Source organism: Lissotriton helveticus, chromosome 5_1 (assembly GCF_964261635.1).
Source record: "Lissotriton helveticus chromosome 5_1, aLisHel1.1, whole genome shotgun sequence".
Classification (NCBI taxonomy): Eukaryota; Metazoa; Chordata; class Amphibia; order Caudata; family Salamandridae; genus Lissotriton; species Lissotriton helveticus.
In genome coordinates this window covers 496,306,616-496,333,084 of record NC_136065.1, presented here as the reverse complement: position 1 = coordinate 496,333,084, position 26,469 = coordinate 496,306,616, and the positions used below count along the sequence as shown (strand labels likewise).

Here is a 26,469-nt window from a genome sequence, read left to right as displayed (position 1 = left end):
CCTCCACTTCCCAAACCGCATTCCCGTCGGCCCCGCCTGACCGGGAATCAAAGAGGTACGACCAGTATGGCAAGAAGGTCTTCTCGTCCCTGAGTCTGGGACTGCGGTCTTGCAACACCGCATGCCTCTTGGGCCGCTACACCCACTCTCTGTGGGATACGGTCGCGGAGTGTCTGCCGCAATGCCCGCAGGAGGTACGGGACAAGCTCGGCCAGGCTATGATTGAAGGCCGAGACGCGGCGAGATATTCCATCAGGTGTGGCCTTGATACGACCGACTCGCTGGGCAGAGCGATGTCCACGACGGTGGCGATTCGTCGCCACGCCTGGCTGAGATCCGCCAACTTTTCGACGGATGTCCAAAATACTTTGATGGACATGCCGTTCGATGGCAGTCGCCTGTTTGGCAAGACAAAGCGGACCACGCGCTTGAGCGCTTCAAGGACTCCAGGGTCACGGCTAAGTCCTTGGGTCTCTCGACCCAGCGCCAGCAAACGGGTTCATTTCGCTCCTTTCGTGGCCACGGAAGGGGCGGTCCCACACGTGCTGCCAGCCACGCACCGCAGAATACTTCTCAACGCGGTGGCGGCCGTGGATTCCGCTGTGAAGACGGTCGGGGACAACGGCGGGGTCAGACCACACCTCCCCCCGCAGCATCAGCCTCCAAATCCTCCTAGTCCGAGCTTTCAGGCCCATGTGACGCCAGTGGGTGGCAGGGTTCGCCATCACCACTCCCGCTGGCGCACTATCACATCGGACAGGTGGGTGCTGCAGCTCGTCCGAAGGGGCTACTCCCTCCCCTTCGAGACCACTCCTCCAGCCGTGCCACCGCAGAACCACCGTGTGTCGGGGGACCACTTGACACTTCTGCAGGAGGAAGTTACGGCCCTCTTGGCCAAGGGGGCCAACGAGCGTGTTCCTGGGCCAGAAGTAGGGTGTGGTTGCTATTCCCACTACTTTCTGGTACCCAAGAAGGACATGGGGGGCCTGCGTCCTATCTTGGATCTACGGAACGTCAACGGCTTCCTCCGGAAGGAGAAGTTCAAGATGTTGACTTTGGCTCAGGTCTTGGCTGCTCTAGACCCGCAAGACTGGATGGTGGCGTTGGACTTGCAGGATGCGTATTTTCACATCCCCGTCCTGCCGGCCCACCGGCGTTACCTGCGGTTCACGGTAGGCCACGAGCACTTTCAGTTTATCGTGCTCCCATTCGGCCTTACCAGCGCCCCACGGGTGTTCACGAAAGTGATGGCGGTGGTCGCAGCTCATCTGCGCCGGTTAGGGGTTTCAGTCTTCCCCTACCTCGACGACTGGTTGTTGAAGGCGGGCTCGCCCCAGACAGTCGTCCACCACCTTCAGATGACGGCAGACCTCCTGCACGAGCTGGGGTTTTCCATCAATGTGCCGAAATCACACCTGTGTCCCTCTCAAAAGCTCCTTTTCATCGGAGCGGTTCTCGACTCGGCGCAGTTTCGGGTTTATCCTCCAGAACGGCGGGTCCGGGATATACAGGCTTTGATTCCCATCTTTCAGCCGTTATCCCGGGTTTCGGTCAGGTTGACGCTGCGGCTGCTGGGGCTGATGGCTTCCTGCATCCTTCTGGTGCATCACGCCCGGTGGCGGATGCGGGCTCTGCAGTGGGACCTGAAGTTTCAGTGGGCCCAGCATCAGGGCAACCTATCCGACCATGTCCTGATCTCGGAGGGCGCTGCGAGACAGTTGCAGTGGTGGCTTACGGACCGCGATTGGGTCAGAGGCAGATCCCTCTCCCTTCCCCAACCGGAGCACGTAGTTGTGACGGACGCGTCCCTCCAGGGATGGGGAGGCCACTTGGGAGAGGCGGAGATCAGAGGCATCTGGTCTCCGGCGGAGTCCCGGCTCCATATCAACATGTTGGAGCTGCGGGCGATTCGCCTAGCACTGAAGGCATTCCTCCCCTTTGTGAACGGGAGTGTAGTGCAGGTGTTCACGGACAACACCACCGCCATGTGGTACTGCAACAAGCAGGGCGGAGTGGGGTCGTGGACCCTTTGCCAGGAGGCCCTGCGTCTCTGGCAATGGCTGGAACGTCAGGGCGTGACTCTGACGGTTCAACACCTGGCAGGTTCTCTGAACGCCAGGGCGGACGAACTCAGCCGTCGGTGCTCGGTGGATCACGAATGGCGTCTGAACTCGGACGTGGCGAAAGGCCTCTTTCTGCAATGGGGAGAGCCTTGGTTAGATCTATTCGCCACAGAAGAGAACGCGCAATGTCATCAGTTCTGCGCGTTGGAGTTTCCAAGACGGCACTCGCACGGCGACGCCTTTCGGCGCGAGTGGAGTTGCGGTCTGTTGTACGCCTTTCCGCCTATACCACTTCTGCCCAGAGTGCTGAAGAAGATCAGGCGCGACCGGGCCCAAGTTATCCTTGTGGCTCCGGACTGGGCTCGAAGGTACTGGTATCCCGAGCTACTCAGCATGTCAGTCGGTCCCTCGATCCGCCTGCCCCTTCAGGAGGACCTTCTGTCGCAGCAGCAGGGGACGGTCCTCCACCCGAACCTGTCCAATCTCCACCTCCATGCGTGGAGATTGAGCGGCGACAGTTGAGGCCATTTGACTTGCCTCCTGAAGTCTGTAATGTGATTCTGGCAGCCAGGCGTCCCTCCACAAAGTCGGTATACGCCTGCCGGTGGAACAGATTTGTGGCATGGTGCACAGCAAAGGCTGTGGATCCCCTTTCTGCCCCTCTCTCCGAGGTTCTCCTCTTTCTTCTCTCTCTTGCCCAGCAGGGCTCTGCTCTGGGCACTATCAAGGGCTACCTTTCTGCCCTTTCCGCCTTCTTGAGGCTACCTGATCAGCCATCTTTGTTCAAGTCCCCTATTGTAACGAGATTCTTGAAGGGCATCACGCACATGTATCCACCTGTTCCGTTCGTGATGCCTCAGTGGGACTTGAACCTGGTTCTGACTTTCTTGATGTGCGCTCCCTTTGAGCCGCTTCATTCCTGTCCTCTCAGTCTCCTGACTTTAAAGACGGCCTTCCTGGTTGCTATCACCTCTGCCAGGAGAGTGAGTGAGCTCCAGGCTCTTTCTGTCAAACCTCCTTTCATGTCCATTCATCCAGACAAGGTGGTTCTGAGGACTAGACCTTCTTTCCTGCCCAAAGTAGTTTCTGCTTTTCACATCGGGCAGTCCATCACCTTACCCTCCTTCTTCCCGCCTCCGCATCCTTCAAAAGATGAGGAGCGGCTCCATCGTCTGGACCCAAAACGTGCGCTTTCATTTTATATGGATCGCACACGCCAGTTCCGGGTGGATGACCAACTGTTTGTTGGCTACGTGGGTGAGAAGAAGGGAAGGGCGGTACAGAAACGGACCATCTCTCGGTGGGTCGTCCTGTGCATCAAAGCGTGCTACTCTTTGGCTCGGAAGGAGCCTCCTGTTGGGCTGGGAGCCCATTCCACTCGGGCCACGGCGGCTACTACTGCCCTGAACCGGGGAGTCCCTTTGCAGGACATTTGCCAGGCGGCTACGTGGGCCTCGCTGCACACCTTTGCGAGGCACTACTGCCTGGACAGTCAAGTCCGGAGGGATGGCTTCTTTGGCCGTTCGGTCCTCCAGGACTTTCTTGTGTAGGATTGTATTGGTTCGCAGACCCACCACCGGGGTTGGTATTGCTGGGGTATCTATTCTAAGGTAAGGAATCTAATACTAACCTGTTTCTTTCGGATGAACAAGTTACTTACCTTCGGTAACGATATATCTGTAAGAAACAGTAGTTAGTATTAGATTCCTTACCGCCCCACCCATCCTCCCCGTTCTGCGAACTGATACCTAGGGTTAAGGACATCCCTTTCAGGGCCCTAGTTTCTAATGGCACCAGTGTTGGTTCTCACATGGCTCTGCGTGTTCTGGCGCGGAAAAGCTGTGTGCAAAGAACTGACGTCAGCGCGCGGAGGCGGCGTCTATATACTCCAGCGACGTCATCACGGCGCACGACGCCGACGACGGACGCGGAGCCGCAGGGGACGCCTGCAGACGACGCCTACCGACGCGCAGGGGTACTGCTACGCAAAAGTTTCCGGATCCAGACTGACGCCTGGGGATATTCTAAGGTAAGGAATCTAATACTAACTACTGTTTCTTACAGATATATCGTTACCAAAGGTAACTTGTTCATCTAACCCTAAAATGGACACATATATTCCTATAAGTCACTCCTATGGCAGGACTTATCAATCCCGAAGGCAGAGTGCTTGGAATTATGTGAGATGGTGCTCTAGCGTGAGCTGAGCCTGTCTGCAGCTTTCGGAACCAAGTCCTTTAGCTGTTTCCATGATAACGCTATACCATATACTCTTAAGTGCATTATAATCCTCGTGGTTATTGCTAACTTTGGTATAGCTTTATCAAAACATGTCGAGTAAGGTGTCATACGATTTGGAATACTACCCCCTTGCCCGTTCTGGCGACGGAGATAGCATTCCACCCTTCTAGAGGGATACGACATGTCCATAACTGTGAACCCTGGTTAAAGTTAAGCAGAGCCTCAGCATCACAAAATGGATGCTGCCACCACAGACACAAGTCTGACCTCCTGCTGCTGGGAGTCCTTCCAGCGAGGGAGGCCTGGACAAAGGGTTTCCTGCCTTGGGAGGTGCTAGCACCACCCCAGACAGGATTTTGTGTATTGAGGTAGGGAGGGCTGAAAGGAATGAGACATGCCTGGGGCACACAAGGTGTCCCTGTGCATATTCCGGTTCAAACCAGTTGCTGGGGCACTCCAGCCCCAGCTCTGGCGCACTCCAGCCCCAGCTCTGGCGCGAAACCGGACAAAGGATAGGGGGTGTAACCACCCCCCTTCCTGGTCCCACCCATGGGAGGGACCTAGTCACAAGTACAGCCCCCTTTAGCAGAATAAAGGTAGGAGCTGGTCCCATTCCAAATTAGATTATCCTGAACAACTCTACAAAGAAGAAACTCTGGACTTCGACGTTCTGCTCCACAGAAGACTGAAGAATCTCCCTTGAGGGCAAGGAGTGTCCAACCTGCACCTGCAGGCACCATAAAGCGTCCTAGCGGTTCACTTTGCCGGAACCAGACTTCAGAGCTCGACGAGACCCAGACTCCCAGACCTCTCCGACCTCTACCCACATCTGCAGCACAGCTGAGACCCGTGGGTGCGACGAGACACGTGGGACCGGCCATCTTGAAGAAACTGCACTTCGCTTCCAGCACGACTTCAGAGGCATCCTTGAGTAAGTGCTTTGGGGATTGAGAAGCCCCAGCCCCGAACAGCTCCTGCACCGAAGACCAGCCCTCCAGCATCCACGAGATCTGCGTGGGGCCCTTTTGCTTGGTTGCTGCTCGACGCGTTGTCTGGTCACTTGCCGGCTGGCTAGTGACCTCCTAGACGACGATCCCCGAAATCTACACCACTGGTCTGGTTGCTCCAGACTGGCCATTGTTTCCCTGCAAAGGAGAAGCACCCCGGACCCTCCTGGTCCGCACCAGACGCCTTTTCCACTCACCGCCTGGGTTGCCTGTGCCAAGGCCTGTTGACTCCGAATCCGGATCCGACACCGCCGACAGCGAGAGCCTGCGTGGGACAGCTCGTGCCTCCATCCTGGTCGTCAAAGACACCTCCTGGTCCACGTGGCTGCAGAGTCAAGTGTCCACTATGTAGGAGATTGGGGTCTGCAATCCCATGGCCACCCCAGATTTTTGCTTTTTGCTTCACTGATTTACGACTTTCCCTGGCTGTGGGCCTGCTAATCAGACCCACAGCCTAGCTGTTCTCTCTCTAAATTACAACCATGTACCTTAGGTGCATTTTACCAATTGGTACTGGGCCACCTTGTCAGTCCCTGTACAGCATACCTTAGGTATCCAGGGCGTAGGTGTACCCAGGGCCTACCAGGGGCTGAAGCATGTATTATGCCACCCCTGGCTGGCCACCCAAACAGACACAACTGGCTGCACGACAGCTGGGGCAAGGTGGTGTAAACACCCTTTGCTTTAGATATAGTATTCCTATATCTAAATCTATCTGGTGTCTGACCAGAGGCCCGGTGGCAGTGGGCTGATTGGTCGGTTGCTGGGTTAGCTGCTGCATTTCCACTCCCTCGCCCCGCTGATTGCGAGCGGTGGCGCATTCCTGGCAAAATTGTATTTTAATATTGTTTTTAACATACCTTCAAACTTGTGCAGGTACTTAATTCTTTTTGGGCATTTAGGGGTGAGCTGCTGGCTGGGGTGACCGGGTCCCTCGTGGGCTCCCAGCGGCAGCGGGCGCCATCTTGGCCTGGGCTTCGCTTCCCACTACAGCCCTGCCCCTCCCCCGCCGCTCCGCCCCTACTTAGCAGCGCGTCTTCCTGCTTGCCTCGTGTCTGACCAGAGGCCCGGTGGCAGTGGGCTGATTGGTCGGTTGCTGGGTTAGCTGCTGCATTTCCACTCCCTCGCCCCGCTGATTGCGAGCGGTGGCGCATTCCTGGCAAAATTGTATTTTAATATTGTTTTTAACATACCTTCAAACTTGTGCAGGTACTTAATTCTTTTTGGGCATTTAGGGGTGAGCTGCTGGCTGGGGTGACCGGGTCCCTCGTGGGCTCCCAGCGGCAGCGGGCGCCATCTTGGCCTGGGCTTCGCTTCCCACTACAGCCCTGCCCCTCCCCCGCCGCTCCGCCCCTACTTAGCAGCGCGTCTTCCTGCTTGCCTCGTGTCTGACCAGAGGCCCGGTGGCAGTGGGCTGATTGGTCGGTTGCTGGGTTAGCTGCTGCATTTCCACTCCCTCGCCCCGCTGATTGCGAGCGGTGGCGCATTCCTGGCAAAATTGTATTTTAATATTGTTTTTAACATACCTTCAAACTTGTGCAGGTACTTAATTCTTTTTGGGCATTTAGGGGTGAGCTGCTGGCTGGGGTGACCGGGTCCCTCGTGGGCTCCCAGCGGCAGCGGGCGCCATCTTGGCCTGGGCTTCGCTTCCCACTACAGCCCTGCCCCTCCCCCGCCGCTCCGCCCCTACTTATACGGACAGTATGAGGCAGCGCAGCGGACGAGCGCAGCGGGCGCGACGGATGCGCGCCGGAGTTGCGCCTGAGTTAAGCCCGTCTGCGCCCGTCCGCGGCAGGCCGGGGCAAGGGGCACGGGACGCTGCTGGTTATACCTCCTATACCCCGTCTCAATTATGCCTACTTTGGTCCCCCGGCTGTATAAATCCAGCCACTACTCTCGCCTTGCAACATCTAGGCCTATACTGTCCTCCTCCTCTTCACCCCCCTAGTCGTGTTTTAGTCCCTGTCTCGTCCGCCTTCACATCCCCCTCTGCCTCTCTCTCACTCCCAGCCCCCCTGTTCAATTGCCCTCTACTTCGGCCACCCTCCTGAACACCAGGTCTGCCGTAAATCACCAGTACGAGCTATTCGACTATCTTGATACCAACAAACCAGATCTCTTGTTCTTAACTGAGACCTGGTTCAAGACCGACTCCCTGCCCAATGTGCTTGCCGCCTTACCACCTACTTATTCCGCCATTCGTGCGGACCGCCCTGACGGCAAGCGGGGAGGCGGAGTGGCGCTAATAGCTCGCTCTGATGCTACTTTTCAAATTCTCCCTTCCCCTCTTATCACTGATGTGGATCTGCTTGTAGCCCGCTCCACCTCCCATCAAGTTCCCTTCACTTTTGTTCTTATATACCGTCCTCCTCAGCCTACCCCCTCATTCCTCCCCGAGATTCAGACCCTTTTGGCCACATTGGCAGTAAATCACTCCTCTGTGCTGGTATTGGGGGACCTCAACTTCTGGCCTAACGACCCGGCCGAAAGCCCCCAATCCAAGGAATTTACCTGCCTTATGGAAAATTTGAATTTTGTACCGCTCATTCACAGCCCCACCCACCAGCATGGCCATACACTTGATCAAATCTGGACATTAAATGTCCCATCCACCCCTCCTACCATTCTCCCCTGTCCTTGGTCAGACCATTTTACCATAGCCTTCTCCCTTGCTCTATCTCTCCCGGTCAAACCCCCCCCTTCCCAAAAATACTTGGGTATCGAAAATGGGGTAAGGTCAACATGCCCTCTTTCTGTTCGGCCCTGGCCACGTCCAGCCCGGACCTTACTGACATGACAGCTGGCCTTCAACTGGCCGTAATTAACAACTGGCTCACGAGGGCAGGAGACAAATTCGCCCCCTTCAGGCGTCTCTCAGTAAAACGGGCCCATGCAGCCAACCGTTGGTTTACTCCCGATTTGAAGGAGAAAAAACTTGCTGCAAGAAGGGCAGAAAGAGCTTGGCGCAGAATTTACGATCCTGCCTTAAAAACAACTTACCTGGCCACCCTGCACACTTATAAAAAGAGCATCCTGGAAGCCAAGGCTGAATATTACACCCACAGGATACTGGTTGCAGAGTCACAATCTAAGGAAATCTTCGCTACTGTCCATGAGCTCGCCTCATCCACCAGAGCCACATCAACGATCCCTCCGTCTCAATCCCTCTGTGACTCGCTCAATGAGTTTTTCATAGATAAAGTTGAAAAAATCAAACATAACATTCCCCAACCCTCCCCAACCTTCATGGACCCCTCCCCTCCCCCTTCCTCTGCTACATTGACCAACTTCCCACTTCTTACTATCGATACCCTTGGTCCCCTGCTCCAACGGGTCAAATCTGGCTCACCTCAGGACTTCGCCCCTGCCAATATACTCAGGGAGATTTACTTAGCTTGTCCTACCCCTCCCCTGACCCTTCTCAATGATTCCCTTACCCATGGCCATGTCCCCACATCACATAAATCAGCGGTTGTCATCCCAATCTTAAAAAAATTGAACGCTGACCCTTCCTCTGCCTCTAATTACCGCCCCATCTCCCTCCTTCCTTACCTTGCCAAGGTACTTGAAACCCACATCACCTCCACACTGAGCACCCATATTGAGACAAACCACTGCCTCTCCCCCTGTCAAGCTGGTTTCCGCCCCCTGCACTCTACCGAAAAAGTGGTCATCTCAGTGATGGACAAGTTGCGTGAAGGAATTGACATCAACCTTCCGCAAGCCCTGATTCTCCTTGACCTTTCCGCCGCTTTTGACACGGTGAATCATACCATTCTTCTCAACCGTGTCAGAGCGGCGGGGGTAGAGGGCTTAGCCTTTCGCTGGCTGGAGTCCTTTCTTGCTGGGAGAACACAGGGTGTCCATCTGGCTGGCTTTGCGGCGGCCTCGCGCAAGGTAGAGTGCGGGGTTCCCCAGGGTTCATCTCTCTCCCCTCTTTTGTTCACCCTGTATATCTTTCCCCTTATTTTTATGTTACAGCAACTGGAGGTCACCGTATTCAATTATGCGGATGACCTCCAGTTAATTTTCAATCTATCTCACTCTCCCTCATCTGCTCTGAATGTCCAAACCACAATGACCCTCATCCAAGATTGGATGAACTGCAGCCACCTCAAACTCAATCCGGACAAGACCGAATTGGTCCTGACCGGAGGTGGCTGCAGTCCCTGGTCTCCTTCTTTCTGGCCCTCTTCCCTTGGTGTCCCTCCACTCCCGGTTCCTAAAGTGAAGACCCTGGGTATCTTTCTAAATCCCCAGCTTACAGTTCTCCCGCAAGTAAATTCTGTGGTCTCTTCATCTTTCTTTTCCCTCAGAGTAATTAGGAAAGTTTCCCGTTTTTTTCCCCTCCAGCTTTAAAAATCATTTTGATGGCCATGGTACTGTCCCGTATAGACTATGGCAACATAGTCTATAACGGGGCCCCTGCATACATGGTTCATCGTCTACAGCTTGTGCAGAATCAGGCGGCCCGTCTGATCCATGGCCTTCCCAGATATCATCGGGTTACCCCTTTACTTAAGACCTTGCACTGGCTCCCTATAAGGGAGCGGGCCCTGTTTAAACTCGGCTGCCTTACCTATCAAGCCAGAGCAGGTACTGCTCCCAAGTTTATTTGTTCACTCATCAAACCATACTGCCCAGGCAGAGAACTCCGCTCGGCCCATATAGCCCTCCTTACCATCCCTCGCTTTAAAAAGCAGAGGGCGGGCGGAGTGAGATTCGCTGTCCTGGCTCCAACGTTCTGGAACTCCCTCCCGATTGCTCTGCGCACCTCACTTTCCTACCCCCTTTTTCGGAAATCTCTTAAAACTTTTTTGTTCACCCAAGCTTACCCCTAAAACTCCTTTCTGCTGCCCCCACTGATCATCACTAGCGCCATGAAACCGTTGGGTATGCGAGCGCTGTACAAATGTTTTTAAATTCAAATTCAAATTCAAAATGGACACATATATTCCTATCAGTCACTCCTATGGCAGGCCTTATCAATCCTGAAGGCAGAGTGCTTGGAATTATGTGAGATGGTGCTCTGGCATGAGCTGAGCCCGTTTGCAGCTTGCGGAACCAAGTCCAAATAGCTGTTCCATGATAACGCTATACCATATACTCTTAAGTGCATTATAATCCTCGCGGTTAAATGCTAACTTTGGTATAGCATTATCAAAACATGTCGAGTAAGGTGTCATACGAATTGGAATACTAACCCCTCACCAATTCTGGCGACGGGGTTAGCATTCCACCCTTCTAGAGGGACACGACATGTATGTAACTGTGAACCCCGGTTAAAGTCAGACACAGCCTCAGCTCCACAAAATGGATGCTGCCACCGAGACACAAGTCTGCCCTCCTGCTGCTGGGAGTCCTTCCAGCAGCGGAGGCCTGGACAAAGGGTTTCCTGTCAGGGGCGGTGCTAGCACCATCCCAGACAGGATTTTGTGTATCCCAGGTAGGCAGGGCTGAAAGGAAGGTGACTGCAAGTGGCACCCCGGTGCTCACTGTGCATATGCCGGCTCAACCCAGTTCCTGGGGCACACCAGCCCCTGAGCTGGGGAGAGACCGGACAAAGGAGAGGGGTGTAACCACCCCCCTCCTGGTCCCACCCATAGGGCAGGACTTAGTCGCGTGCCAGCCCCTTTTCTTAGGATAAAGGTAGGAGCAGGCCCCCTTCCCAAATTAGATAATCTTGAATCTTGAACTACTTTCCACGAAAGGAACTCTTGACTTTCTCTGAAGACTCTCCCTTGTGGCTAAGGAGTAGCCACCCTGCACCAGCAGGCACCATCGAAGCTCTTGCGGTTTGCTGCACGTCCATCCTCCGGATCAAGACTGCCCAGCTCGACGAGACCCGGATTCCCTGCCATCTCTGACCTCTACCTACATCATCTAGCCCAGCTGAGATTTGTGGGTGTGATGAGACCCGTGGGACCGGCCATCTTCAAGACCTGCACGACGCTTCACCAGCACGACCCCCGAGAGACCCTCGAGTAAGTGCATTGGGGTTTGAGAAGCCCTAACCCTAAGCAGCTCCAGCACCGAAGTCCAGCCTCCCAGCATCCACGAGATCTGCGTGGGGCCCTTCTGCTTCCTTGCTGCTTGCCACGTTGTCCGGTCACTTGCCCGTTGGCTAGTGACCCTCTTGACGACGTACCACGACGTTTTCACCGCTGGTCTAGGTCCCCTAGATTGGCCCTTGCTTCCTGTCCAACAAGAAGTGCCCTGGACCCTCCTGGTCCACTCCAGACGCCATCTTGACTCCACCGCGTGGGCTTGCCTTTGCCAAGGTTTGTTGCTCAAATCCTGAGTCCAGCATCGCCGACAGCCGACAGCCTCGTGGGACAGCTCGCACCTCCAGCCTGGACGCCGACAACGCCTCCTAGCCCGTGTGACTGCAGAGTCCAGCGTCGCCCACTCACCTGGTCGAGGTGACTTCATCCGGTGCCATCCTGGTGCCCACATAATCACTGGCTAGTGATTAAGAACTGAGTCCCCTCTTCTTTCAGGTCGTCTCCTTCACTGATCCAGCCTTGGATCAAACCGAACTTCTTCACTGGTCGCCTGCCAGCAACTTCTTCTTTCAGGCTCCATAGACTTCAACGAGGATTCCCGACGTCTTTTGAACCCTATGCAGCCGCGGCCCCTGGGCTAGGTAATTAGAGTATTTCGGTACTCCAGCACAGGTTCACTATCCAAGTGTCCAGATCCTTTGTCGTTTTCAGTCTACCTAGTCGGATTCGTCCGGAAACAGTAACTTTAGAAACGCTAGCATCCATAGACTTCTTCCCGCATCCCGCGTGAGAGTGCACACTCTGCACCCGATCTCCCTAGGCCTCCTGCTCCTAACCTTAGGGTTCAGTAGTGTAGTCCTAGCCTCTGGATCTTGTTACTTACCTGCTAGTATTTCGCATTCCACTTTTTGTGTATATGGTTTTTCGGGCCCCTCGGGCATTTGTGTAAATTGTGCAACTTGAAGTATTTTCGTAAGAGTTTTGTATTGTGCTTAGCTCCCTGACTCATAAAGAGTTCAGGGTAGTCCTGTTATAAATAAATATCCTTTATTTTCATAACAACTTGTGTGGTGTCCTTTCACTTGGTGTTCAAGGGGTATATGTGATGGTAAAACAGCTGGCTTAACACGCCCTCTAGAGTTTAGCCTGAAGACTGCTCGTGTCCATGCTACTAGGATAGCTTGTCTAATAAGGTTGACTTCAACCAATCATCAATAAGGGTTGTTTGGTATGATACAAAGTGATCACTAGACTAGTGAGCACTATATATCAGGCCAACTTCTCACACACTCTTCAACTGATCGCGTCGACAACATCTGATTCCTTCCTGGTTCCACACCGGTCACTGGCTAGTGACTTTGAACATTGTCCCCTCTGCTTTCAGGTCATCTTCCTCGATCCACCCTTGGATCGCATCGGACATCTCCCTCCTGGTCGCCTGCAGCAGCTTTCTTCAAGGCTCCATTGTCTTCAACGCGGAAAGCCGACACACTTTCACACCTATGCACCTGCAGCCCGTGGGTGAGGTAACGAGAGCATTTCGGTGCTCATAGGTAGATTGACTCTCCTAGTGTCCAGGTATCCTGTTGTTTTAGTCGTAACTAGTATGAACTGTCTTTTACTTACCTTTTCGTAACTTGTTCTGCCCATTGACTTTGTTCCGCATCCCGCGTGTGAGTTCACACTCGCGTCCCGTGGGCCTCCTGCTACTTACCTGAGGTTAGGGTAATGTAGTCCCAGCGATCCTACAGCCTCTGGGAAACTTCATTTCCTAAATCGTTCTACTTATACCATTTACTTAGTATATGGTTTGTCGTGCCCCTAGGGTACCATTGTAATTTGTGCGACTATTGTATTTTTCTGAAGAGTATTGTTATGTGCTTAGCCCTCTGATCTCATAAAGAGTTCAGAGGTGTTTTTTAGTAATAAATATATTGTTTATTTTCATAACAACCTGTGTGGTGTCCTTTCATCTGGTATTCAAGGGGTTATATGTGGTAAAACAGCTGGCTTCACATGCCAAAAGAGTTTAGCCTAAGACTGCTTTGTCCATGCTACCATTAGGATAGCTGGTCTATAAGGTTGACTTACAACCAATCACCATAGGGGTTGTTTGGACTGATACAAGGTGATCACTAGAACTAGTGAGCATCATATATAAGGCCAACTTCTCACACTTAGCTACAGAGTAATAGTGTAGTATAGATGACCAAATACAACAACTGCATAAAGCAGGATCAAACCAGGCAAATGGTCGACGCGTTTTGGTGGCTGTAGAATAATAGAATGCCACCTTCCTCAGGACCTGCCTGATATAGAGCTTTCAGATGAGCCACTTAACCCGGGGAAAAGACACAACTAATGTTGAAAATCCACTATCTTCTATTGAGATAAACTTGATTGTTTCACAAGTCCTCACCAACTGAGCATAGTGATCTGCCACTTCTCATACAGATTGTCACAAACTACCGCTCTAATCTCCTGAAAACGGCAGATGATCATATAATGTTGCTTCTCGTAAAATAGCCACAATCCCATGCTTTGCTTTCCATTCAGAGATCTAAATTACACCGGATGCTCACTTCTCAGATATCAATGCGTGATGTATCAAAATTGTCAAATACTCGCAAGACGACGTTCCTAATAAGTATCTTGTAAGTCACCTAAATTTGCTGCAAAAAGTTCGTTTCTCAGATAAAAATACGTGGTGTTTTCACGGTCTCGGAAGCTCACAGAACGACGTCACTTGTAAGGCGCCAGACTACCGATTACAGCATCTTCTCAGTCCCCACGTGAATATCACATCCTTTGTAAATAAATATCAAATTCAACTCTGAGCTACTTGTATATGTCACACTATCCACATTAACTCCTGCTCCCACAATTCAGGGCAGTCAATTTCATCCTATAGCGTGGATCGTAGCCTGCATAACAGTAATCCATCCGTCCTCAGATCAGCCCAATCCACGCTATAGGATGAAAGTTTGGATCCCCTTTCTGTCCCTGTTAGCACAGGAGTTCCGTGAGCTCACTTGTCCTAGATTCCTACGCCTATTATGGTTGCTGGAGGATGCAGCACCTCTTGCCCAGGAACAATATAGGGGTACGGCGATTTAAGAGGTTCAGAGCCTAATGCGGGGTTGAACGGAGGGTGGTGGGGGGGAAAGTGGGGGGGTACTTTTCTTTTTTACTGTATATGCATAGCTTGCTTAACTATACACCTAGGCTTTGTATAACCTCTAATTGCATTTTACTGGCAGCCGTCTGAGCACTGTCTACTCCTGTTACGTTCTGTTTGTTGTGGAAAATATTAATAAAACAGATTTGAACCATAATAAAAGGGAAGTACCTTAGCTTTTTTTATAACCTAGCACGTGAAAATTGTCTTATTAGTGTAGAACAGTCTTGTGGGAGATGGGAGCGTTCCCTATTTAGGTTTTGTGCTGATACAGTAAAATATTGATTGTGTTTTCCTTCTGGGTACCAACCGAATCTTGCTGCAATCCCCTGTCCGTTCAATGAGAAGTCAGGCCAAACCATGATAAATTTTTTACTGTTTTGTAAATTTTATGGATTGTACACAAGGTTTTTTTTGCTTCCACTTTTTAAAAGGAGATATCGCGACATTAGACAGAGTTAAGCAATGTTTTCATCAATTTTCCAAATGTCTGATAGAGAAACATGTTTACTATTGTAACAACCTGCTGCTATTTCGTGATTTTAATCTTGGTTTTAATATATAGTGCTATGTATAGATATGTTTTAATCTGATGTATAATAATACGAAAACTTATCTAAGTTGATGTAATGATGATTGTTTTATATGCATGTACTTTTATGAAAGGGTGAACTCTCCGAATAAAGAAATTGAATTGAATTGAATAAAGAAGTAAAATATTTCTCCATTACTCAGGAAGGGCAGCCAATTCGATAGCGGCTTGAGATGTCTCACTTAATGGGTCCATAGTTCAAACTACAGCAAGGTGTGCCATGACATTGAAAAAGCAGGGTTGTTATTTTTTTAAATAAAGTATTTAACCAAAGACTGGCAGTAGTATCAGTTGGGTCTCAGCAAGTGTAAAGTTGGAGAATCCATAATGTGTCTGTATTCCTGCAGTAGATGGAGAAGAGAGTAGTGTAGATGGGGTTTATTTTTATAGTTTTTTCTGTTGATCAAAGCAGAGCTTTGTTTACTGAAGACAATAATCTCTTAAGATTCCAAGATGCTTTTCGCCCTGTCTGAGGCAATGAAATGCTATTATTATTGACCTAAATTCTAGTAATACAGCTTGGGAAATGCATTGAATTCCTTTCTTTTTTATTTTCTTCATTTTGCAGATATGAACCCCTGATGCTAAGAAAGCCAGATCCTCGGCGCAGTACCACGCAAACATGGCGTTTTCGAGACGGGAAGTTGACCTGTGGTTTAAGCGGTTTAGTTGTACAGGTTAGTGTTGCTTTCAGGTAAAAATGATGTTACACCTCCAGTGGTGCAGCTTTTTCCTGTAAAATCTGTGTTTCCGAGTAGTTTAAGTAACAAATAACCGCCAGTGACCTTCCCAGAAATAGAGAATGGAACTGATAACAGTAAGTCACAGATCATGTTACGTTTCTGATCAACAAATGAAGTAACAAAGGCATAGTCATGTCTTCGGGACAAGTACGAAATACATATAATTGTAGTGGTCATGATATTGTGTGACAATAGGCTTACCCATGCAAATCGAATAGCACTGGGAGATGACTTGACAATGGTGTTATTTCTCCATTTCCTTTATTATGGTAAGTATAGTGTGCAGTTAGAGATTATTCAACCTTTTATACCACTCTTCTTCCAGTCAAAATGTGGTATTCTCACAGTTCTACTGAGCAGCCAACTTCCCAAATTCTCTTTCACGTTTGATTATCCTGTGGTGAATGGATAGCTCTTTAGGTTCCCAGTTTAGCGGTATCTTTCTCTTGTATTATGCTTTTTCAGTAGTCTTGAAGCAAAGTCATGCATTTTTATCTTTGTGGCACATAGTTGGCATGAACAGTTTTGGTATACACCATTACAGTTACTGATCATTACTTAAACTGACTATGACATCAACCATAGTATTTACTGCAACCTGATATTTCTTCACCATGGTGGGTGTCCTATATTAAGGGTTGCTTTAGCAATTTGTGTGCTGTTGCCAAAAGAAGGCAGTAGGTTTAGTGCCGTCCGCCGCTGATCCCACCGCCATCATGCTCTGGCGGGGGGTGTTTTCAGGGTCCGTGGCGGTGAATCCGCATCCTCCGGGCCGGCGGTGGCTTCCACTGGCCCGGAGGATGCAGATTCACCGCAATCATAATCGACCCCTGAGTTTGGGGTTGCGGTCCGTTAACACCGCGTGCCTCTTGGGCCGTTATACCCACTCTCTGTAGGACACATTAGCGGACAGGCTGCCACAATGTCGGGAGGAGGCCCGGACTAAACTCGCCCAAGCCCTTGCGGAGGGTCGAGATGCGGCACGGTACTCCATCCGATGTGGGCTGGATACAACGGACTTGCTAGGTAGAGCGATGGCAACGACAGTGGCGATTCGTCGCCACGCCTGGCTGAGGTCCGCCAACTTTTCGGCTGATGTCCAAAACTCCCTTATGGACATGCCGTTTGATGGCCGTCGCCTCTTTGGCGACAAGGCAGACAGTGCACTTGAGCGCTTTAAGGACTCCAGGGCTACGTCCAAGTCCTTGGGCCTGTCGGCCCCGCGCCAGCAATCTGCTGCCTTTTGCCCCTTTCGTGGCCAAGGAAGGGGCGCCCCCACACGTCCTGCCAGCCACAGGCCGCAGACTAACATCCAGCGCTGTGGCGGACGTGGTAACCGCCGTGGCGGTGCCCGGGGACAACGCCGAGGCCAGTCCACATCTACCCCTGCAGCATCCGCCTCAAAGCCCTCCTAGTTCGAGCTTTTAGGCCCACGTGACACGAGTAGGGGGCAGGGTTCGCCATCACCTCCTCCACTGGCGCAACATCACATCGGACAGGTGGGTGCTGCAAGTCGTCCGAAGGGGCTACTCCCTCCCCTTCGAGGCGACCCCTCCAGCCATGCCACCGCGTGTCGGGGGGGATCACTTGAATCTTCCGCGAGAGGAAGTTGCGGCCCTATTGGCCAAGGGGGCCATCAAGCTCGTTCCTGAGCCAGAACTAGGGTGTGGTTGTTACTCCCACTACTTTCTAGTTCCCAAGAAGGGCAAAGGGGGTCTACGCCCTATCTTGGACCTGCGGAACGTTAACGTCTTCCTCCGGAAGGAGAGGTTCAAGATGCTGACACTGGCTCAGGTCTTAGCTGCTTTGGACCCGGGAGACTGGATCGTAGGCGTTGGTCTTGCAGGACGATTATTTCCACATCCCCGTCCTGCCTTCCCACCGGCGCTACCTGCGGTTCACGGTAGGCCACGAGCACTTTCAGTTTACTGTTCTCCCCTTCGGCCTTACCAGCGCCCCATGGGTGTTCACGAAAGTGATGGCGGTGGTCGGAGCTCATCTGCGCAGGTTAGGGGTTTTAGTCTTCCCCTACCTCGATGACTGGTTGTTGAAGGCGGGCTCGCCCCAGACAGTCATCAGCCAACTCCAGATTACGACCGACCTCCTGCACCTGCTGGGGTTCTTGATCAATGTGCCGAAGTCGCACCTGAGTCCCTCGCAGAAGCTCCTCTTCATCGGAGCGGTTCTAGACTCGGCGCAGTTTTGGGTTTATCATCCCGAACAGCGTGTTTGGGATATTCAGGCTCTGAATCCGATCTTTCAGCCTTTATCCCGAGTCTGGGTCAGGTTGACGCTGCGGCTTCTGGGGCTGATGGCCTCCTGCATCCTTCTGGTGCATCACTCCAGGTGGCGGATGCGGGCTCTGCAGTAGGACCTGAAGTTTCAGTGGGCCCAGCATCAGGGCAACTTGTCCGACCATGTCTTGATCTCGGAGGGCACTGCAAGACAGTTGCAGTGGTGGCTCACGGACCGCGACTGGGGCAGCGGCAGATCTCTCGCCCTACCCCAACCGGAGCACGTACTTGTGACGGACGTGTCCCTCCAGGGCTGGGGAGGCCATATTGGAGAGGCGGAGATCAGAGGTCTCTGGTCTCCGGCGGAGTCTCAGCTCTGGTCTCCTTCTGGAGCTGCGGGCGATCCAGCTTGCACTGAAGTCTTTCCTCCCCTCTGTACGGGGGAGTGTAGTGCAGGTGTTCACAGACAACACCACCGCCATGTGATACTGCAGCAAACAGGGCGGGGTGGAGTCGTGGACCCTATGCCAGGAGGCTCTGCGACTCTGGCAGTGGCTGGAACATCAGGGCCCTGGTGGTTCAACACCTGGCAGGTTCCCTGAACGCCAGGGCGGACGAACTCAGTCGTCGGTGCACGATGGATCAGGAATGGCATCTGAACTCGGATGTGGCGCAAAGCCTCTTTCAGCAGTGGGGAGAGCCTTGGTTAGATATATTCGCCACAGAAGAGAACGCGCAATGTCATCAGTTCTGCGCGTTGGAATTTCCAAGACGGCACTCGCTCGGAGACGCTTTTTGGTGCGAGTGGAGTTGTGGTCTGTTGTATGCCTTTCCGCCTATACCACTTCTGCCCAGAGTGCTGAAGAAGATCAGGCGCGACCGGGCCCAAGTCATCCTTGTCGCTCCGGACTGGGCACAGAGGTTCTGGTATCCCGAGCTACTCAGCATGTCTGTCGATCCCCGGATTCGTCTGCCCCTTCAGGAGGACCGTCTGTCGCAGCAGCAGGGGACGGTCCTCCACACAAACCTGTCCAGTCTCCACTTGCATGCGTGGAGATTGAGCGGCGGCAGTTGAGGCCATCTGACTAGCCTCCTGAAGTTTGTAATGTCATTCTGGCAGCCAGGCGTCCCTCCACAAAATCGGTATACGCCTGCAGGTGGAACAAATTTGTGGCATGGTGCACAACAAAGGCTGTGGATCCCCTTTCTGCTCCTCTTTCAGAGGTTCTCCTCTTTCTACTTACTCTTGCCCAGCAGAGCTCTGTTCTGGGCACTCTGAAGGGCTACCTCTCGGCCGTTTCCGCCTTCTTAAGGCTACCTGATCAGCCCTCTTTGTTCAAGTCCCCGGTTGTAAATAGGTTTTTAAAGGGCATCACTCATATGTTTCCTCCATTTCCTTTTGTGATGCCTCAGTGGGACTTGAACCTTGTTCTAACTTTTCTGATGTGCGCTCCCTTTGAGCCACTTCATAACTGTCCTCTTCGTCTCCTTACTCTGAAGACCGCTTTCCTGGTTGCCATCACCTCTGCCAGGAGAGTGAGTGAGCTCCAGGCCCTTTCTTCTAAGCCTCCTTTCCTTTCAGTCCATCCGGACAAAGTTATGTTGCGGACGCGACCCTCTTTCCTGCCCAAGGTAGTCACAGCCTTCCACATCGGGCAGTCCATCACTTTGTCCACCTTCTTTCCGCCTCCGCATCCCTCGAAAGAGGAAGATAGGCTCCACCGTCTGGATCCTAAATGTGCGCTCTCATTCTATTTGTATCTCACACTCCAGTTCCGGGTGAATGACCAACTCTTTGTAGGTTACGTGGGCGCTTAGAAGGAACGGGCGGTGCACAAACAAACCATTTCTCGATGGGTCGTCTTGTGCATCAAGGCTTGTTACTCTTTGGGTCGAAAGGAGCCTCCAGTGGGGCTTCGTGCCCATTCCACACGGGCCACGACGGCTACTACTGCCCTGAGCCGGGGAGTCCCCTTGCAGGACATCTGTCAGGCGGCTACGTGGGCCTCGTTGCACACGTATGCAAGACACTACTGCCTGGACAGCCAAGTCGGAGAGATGGCTTTTTCGGCCGTTCCGTTCTCCAGGACTTTCTGGTGTGATCATTGGTTCTCAGACCCACCACCGGGGTGGTATTGCTGGGGTCTCTAAGGTAAGGAATCTAATACTAACCTGTTTCTTTCAGATGCACAAGTTCTCTTCCAGGGGATCCTCATCAATAGTCATAAGCACTGAATATTCCCGCCCATGTGCGGGACCCCGCAAACAATATAAAAATATATATGTAAAAAACACATATATCTAGCTCCACATATATGTATGTACATATATTATTTTTCTCATACCAATGCAGCCCCAAAAAGAGGCTAACACAATGTAAAACCTTGTACATGTACTGCAATTATAAAGGAAACAAAGAACACATTAAATCAAATATCCTTTGAATTTTGTGTTTTAATGAGTAAAACCACTCATAACTCCTGAAAATTGCTCATAAAAAGCCATTGTTAGTCTCAGGCTGCATTGAAAAGCAATAACATAGAAGATGAAAGCATTTTCAACAAAAACTGGCACTGTGCCTTTAAGGCAGCCCTGAACCCAGACTTCCCATCATGCCTCAGGGGTGACAGTTAGGTCAGTTGTTCTGTCCGGCTCTGTAGGAGAGTAGGGTCTGCAATCCTATGATCACCCAGATTTTTGCTTTTTGCTGCACTGGTTTACGACTTTCCCTGGCTGTGGGCCTGCTAATCAGACCCACAGCCTAGCTGTTCTCTCTATCCAAATTGTACTCAGGTACTGAATTGGCACTGGGCCCTCTCCAAGTCCCTGTACCCAGGGCTGAGGTGCACCCAGAAGTCTCCCAGGGGCTGAAGCATGTATTGTGCCACCCCTGGACTGACTAACTAAACTGACACAACTGGCTGCACGACAGCTGGGGCAAGGTGGTGTACTCACCCTTTGCTGTAGATATAGTATACCTATATCTAACCCCAAAATGGACACACAGATCTCCTATCAGTCACTCCTATGGCAGGCCTTATAAATCCTGAAGGCAGAGTGCTTGGAATCGTGTGAGATGGTGCTCTGGCATGAGCTGAGCCTGTCTGCGGCTTTCGGGATCTATCCCTTAGCCGTTTCCATGATATCGCATACCATATACTCTTAAGTGCATTATAATCCTCGCGGTTATATGCCAACTCTGGTATCGCTTTATCAAAACATGTCGAGTAAGGTGTCATACGAATTGGAATACTAACCCCTCGCCAATTCTGGCGACGGGGTTAGCATTCCACCCTTCTGGAGGGACACGACATGTATGTAACCCCTAACCCCGGTTAAAGTCAAACAGAGCCTCAGCTCCACAAAATGGATGCTGCCACCGAGACACAAGTCTGCCCTCCTGCTGCTTGGAGTCCTCCCAGAGCAGGAGATAAGGACAAAGGGTTTCCTGCCAGGGGCGGTGCCAGCACCGTCCCAGACAGGATTTTGTGTATCCTAGGTAGGCAGGGCTTCAGAGGAAGGTGACTTCAAGTGGCACCCCGGTGCTCACTATGCATAGGCCGGCTTGAACCAGTTCCAGGGACACTCCAGACCCTGAGCTGGGGAAAAGCCCGCCAAGGAAGTGGGTGTAACCACCCCCCTCCTGGTCCCACCCATAGGGCAGGACTTAGTCGCGTGCCAGCCCCCTTTTCTCAGATAAAGGTAGGAGCAGGCCCCCTTCCAAATCAGATCATCTTTGGAATCAAGATACGACTTTCTGCGAAAGGACTTCAAGATTTCCTTCTTCAAGATTCTCCCTTGTGACTAAGGAGTAGTCACCCTGCATCCGCAGGCACCATCGCAAGAACACTGCGGTCTGCTGTAAGTCCTTCCTCCGGAATCCGACTGCCCAGCTCGACAAGACCCGGCTTCCCTGGCACCTCCGACCTCTACTCACCTCTACAGCCAAGCTGAGAACCGTGAGTGCGACGAGACCTCAAGGGACCGACTATTGCCAAGACTGCACGACTTCTGCACAGCAAGCCCGCCGAGTAATTTCCTGGTGAGTGCTTTGGGGTCCGAGAAGCCCCGACCCTGAGCAGCTCCAGCACCGAAGATCAGCCTCCCAGCATCTCCACGATCGGCGTGGGGCCCTTCTGCTTTTTGCTGCTCACCGCGTTGTTTGGCTACTAGCCCGCTGGCTTGTGGCCTTCTGAACGACGCCCGACGACATCACTGCTGCTGGTCTGGTTGCTCCAGACTGGCCCTTGCTCCCTTCCAGAAGAGGAGCACCCCGGACCCTCCTGGTCCACTCAAGACGCCATTTTGAGTCCACCGCGTGGGCTTGAATTAGTCAAGGCTTTGTTGCCCAATCCTGGGTCCTTCGACGCCGACAGCTTCATCCATCGTGGGACAGCTCGCCTCTCCATCCTGGTCGCCGACAACGCCTCCTGGTCCGTGAGATCTGCAGAGCCAGCGTCGCCCACTCACCTAGTCGAGGTGACTACCATCCGGTGCCCTCCTGGTGCCCACTGACTACTGACTAGTAGTCACGAACTTGGTCCCCTCTGCTTTCAGGTGTCATCCATCTTCCAGATCCAGGCTTGGATCACTTCGAACTATCTTCACTGGTCGCCTGCCAGCATCTTTCTTCCAGACTCCTGGTCCGGCAACGAGGATTCCCGACGTCTTTTGAGACCTATGCAGCTGCAGCCCCTGGGCTAGGTAACTTCGGCATTTCGGTGCCCCAGCATAGCCTCACTATCCAAGGGTCAGGATCCACTGTCGTTTTCTCCCTACCAGGTCGGGTTCGCCCGTGAACACTAACTTTAGCGTTACTAGCTACCATAGACTTTGTCCCGCATCCCGCGTGAGAGTGCACACTCTGCACCCGAGTCCCCTAGGCCTCCTAGAAGTAATCTAACGATTCCATAGTCAAGTCCTAGCGATTCCAAAGCCTATTAGTACTGTACTTACCTGCTAGTAATTTCGCATTCCACTTTTAAAGTATATGGTTTTTCGTGCCCCTCGGGCATTTGTGTATACCGTGCTAACTTAAGTATTTTCGTAAGAGTTTTGTTGTGTGCCTAGCACCCTGTCCTCATAAAGAGTACAGGGTTGTTGTGATTCTAATAAATACATTGTTTATTTTCATAACACTTGTGTGGTGTCCTTTCACTGGGTGTTCAAGGGGTAATGTGATGGTAAAACAGCTGGCTTAACACGCCCTCTAGAGTCTTAGCCTTAGACTGCTCGTATCCATGCTACTAGGATAGCTGGTCTATAAGGTTGACTTACAACCAATCATCAATAAGGGTTGTTTGGACTGATATATAGTGATCACTAGAATAGTGAACACTGCACATCAGGCCAACTTCTCACAGGCTCCTTCTGTCAGGACCCTGGTTAACAGCTCCCACCTTTTTTTGACTTTCTGTCAGAATTACTTGGTGTTTTCTTCAATTTTATGATCTCACTCGACGGGTTTTTACCCTAGAGAGATAGTTATACCTTTTTTGGGCTCAAAAAAGGTTTATTTATTGTCAAAAATGCCTAAGGCTCTTTTTGACACCTGCCCTGCCTGTGGGCATAGGAAGGCTTGGTCAGATACACATCCTGTGTGTATTCGCTGTCTACCTGACTCTCATGAGGTAACATCTTGTGTCCACTGCCAGTCCTTGTCACCCAGAACTATCAAGGACAGAGAAAGAAGCAGGATTTATGGACTTTCTGAGAGAGGTAGGTCTCCAAAGAGACTTATGAAGCGGTCGACGTCGAAAAAAGTTCCGACCTGCTCTCCTTCGGCCTCGGGATCGGCGTCGGGATCGGCGTCGAGGTCTCCAACGACGAAGAAGGTGAAGTCTTCAGCGTCGAACGTCAAGAAAACTCCGCTGCCCTCAACCGGGCGATGTGCAGCGTCGAGAGAGAGGACACCGTTGAAGCAGGGCGGCTCAACGTCGAGACCTCCGTCGTCGAAGGCTCAGGTAGAGTTTTCGACATCGAAGCCTCCGCCGGCGCCTATTCATCGGCGCTCGGCGTCGAGGCAGCCTCCGTCGTCGTCTGGCTATAGACGCTCGACGTCGAGGCATCCTCCGTCGTCGCCAGGTCATCGGCGATCGACGTCGAAGAAGCGATCGAAGCATCCTCCGTCGTCGCCAGGTCATCGGCGATCGACGTCAAAGAAGCGATCGACCTCGAAGCATCCTCCGTCGTCACCAGGTCAACGGCGATCGACGTTGAGGGATTCTCCGTCGACGACCCATCGACATTCGACGTCGAGGCATTCATCGTCGTCGAAGGACCATGGTAGTTCGACGTCGAAGCTTCCTCCGTCGGCGTCACACCATCGACGCTCGACGTCGAGGCATTCACAAATGTCGGCAGGACACTCGCCGTCGAGAGATGAGCAAAGTTCGACGTTGGAGAAGCCTGCATGGACTTCACCTCCTCGGAAGTCGACGTCGAGGCATGGAACTCCAGTGGTTCAGCCTCAGCCAGTGGCGCAGCAGTCTATAAGGTCGTCTGGATCTGCTTCAGCTGCGGAGGATGACCAGGGCTCGCAAGTGAGTGACAATCACGCTGCCAAGTGGAAGAGGTCTCCAGAACAGAGGGACTCTCGCGGTCGCTCCAGGTCTGCGGCTGGCTCAGGTTCGGACTCTGGCCCGGATGTAATTATTTATCAGTCGGGCAGCGAGGAATCCAGGCATTCGCAAAGGGATGCAACGCCTCCATCACACTCTCCAGTGAAGATTTACCGCAAAAGTCGCCTACTGTCAGACTTTCACCGAGATGGTACAAGCCACTTCATCACTGGGCTACAGACAAGGAGACAGCGTATCGGATGCAGCAACCGCTCTCTAGGCCTAGAGAACGGTCACGCTCTCCGGTGAGGCAAAAAGAAAGATCACGCTCTCCAGTTCACCAGAGAGAAAGATCACGTTCCCCAGTTCGCCAGAGAGAAAAATCACACTCTCCTGCTCGCCGGAGGGAAAGATCACGCTTTCCAGTTCGCCAGAGGGAAAGATCACGCTCCCCAGTTCGCCAGAGGGAAAGATCGCGCACCCCAGTTCGTCAGAGAGAACGGTCGCGCTCCAGGGTGCGAACCAGCAGGCGTAGATCACGATCAAGAAGCGCAAGGAGAGACCGAAGAACTCCTTCTACTTCTTCTTCCTCGACCCGCTCTCACAGAAACTACTCTCCTACCCTAACAGACTCTCCTTCAACGAGGGTATCTCCAATTGATGATATCTTCACTTTTCAGGACATACTTGGTAGAGGAGCTCTTAAGCTGGGAGTTACATTAAAAGCTCCACAGATCAAGACCTCAATAATTTTTCAAACACTACAGCATAGATCTGCACCCAAACCTCTTCTGCCTTTGGTGCTGGGGATTATAGAGCCAGTTAGGGACGTCTTTTTAACCCCAGCGACGGTCAAGGTGGCTCCGGCAAGGATTCTTAAAAAGTACAAATCTCCAGAAGACGATCCGCTATTCCTCAGAGCTGATCCTCCCCCGGACTCAGTGATTATCGCGACGGCGAGGAAGTCCAATGCAGTCGCCTCATCCTCCACTGTTCCTCCGGATAAGGACAGTAAGATGCAAGACTCGTGGGGAAGGCGGGTCTGCAATACATCAGCGGCTTTTCTCAAGGTTGCCAATGAGGAAGCCCTCTTGGGGCGTTATGACCGATCCCTGTGGGATTCTCTGCAGCGTTTTGTGGAGAAACTCCCAGCAGAGGATCGTAAGGACTTTGAGGAAATCCTCCTGGAAGGCAGTCAAGTCTCCAAACAGGTGATAAGCGCCGCAGCGGATGGGACTACCCTAGCAGTTCATGGGTATGCTCATGGGGTAACGGCAAGGAGGTCATCATGGTTGCGCCTAACGGCGTTAAAACCAGAAGCCCAAGCGCGCATATTGAACTTACCTTTTTCAGGTACTTCATTATTTGGCACAAGTGCAGACGAAGAAATGCAGCGCATGAAGGCAGAGCTGGAAACTCTCAAGGCGGTGGGTCTTGAGAAGAAGAAGGAGTTCAAGAGGAAATTTCGCTCCTTCAACAAGGGCTCTACAAAGCAGCGGGTTCAAACCCCGAACTGGCAGAAGAGCCACGATCAGCAGGGGCAGCAAAAGTCCCAGTATAAAGGCAAGCGTAATTACAAGGGAGGAAATAATCAGCGCCAAGGCAACAACACCGGCAAGGCTCAAGCCAAGCAATGAGTCGTCTCTTCCCCCAGCGCCGTGGACCACTCCAGTGGGGGGAAGCCTGGCAAAACATTTGAAAGAGTGGCAAAGCATCACAAAAGACAGATGGGTGTTGTCTACGCTTCAGAATGGGTACTGTCTTCGTTTCAATTGTCTGCCTCCACCGGTCCCCCCGATGTCAACATCAAATCATCAGCTGCACCTACTGCAAAGAGAAGTCAACA

At 52.2% G+C, this 26,469-nt stretch overlaps 1 protein-coding gene across 2 annotated transcripts in view; it reads left to right on the top strand.

Moving 5' to 3' along the window:
* The window catches only part of VPS13D (vacuolar protein sorting 13 homolog D), a 2,979,414-nt gene that overhangs the window by 2,321,675 nt on the left and 631,270 nt on the right, over positions 1 to 26,469 (top strand). For both annotated transcript variants that reach the window (XM_078642819.1, XM_078642818.1), the window contains one exon: positions 15,655 to 15,763. In XM_078642819.1, coding sequence (XP_078498945.1) covers positions 15,655 to 15,763 — 109 coding nt within the window. The remainder of the gene's footprint in view (positions 1 to 15,654; positions 15,764 to 26,469) is intronic.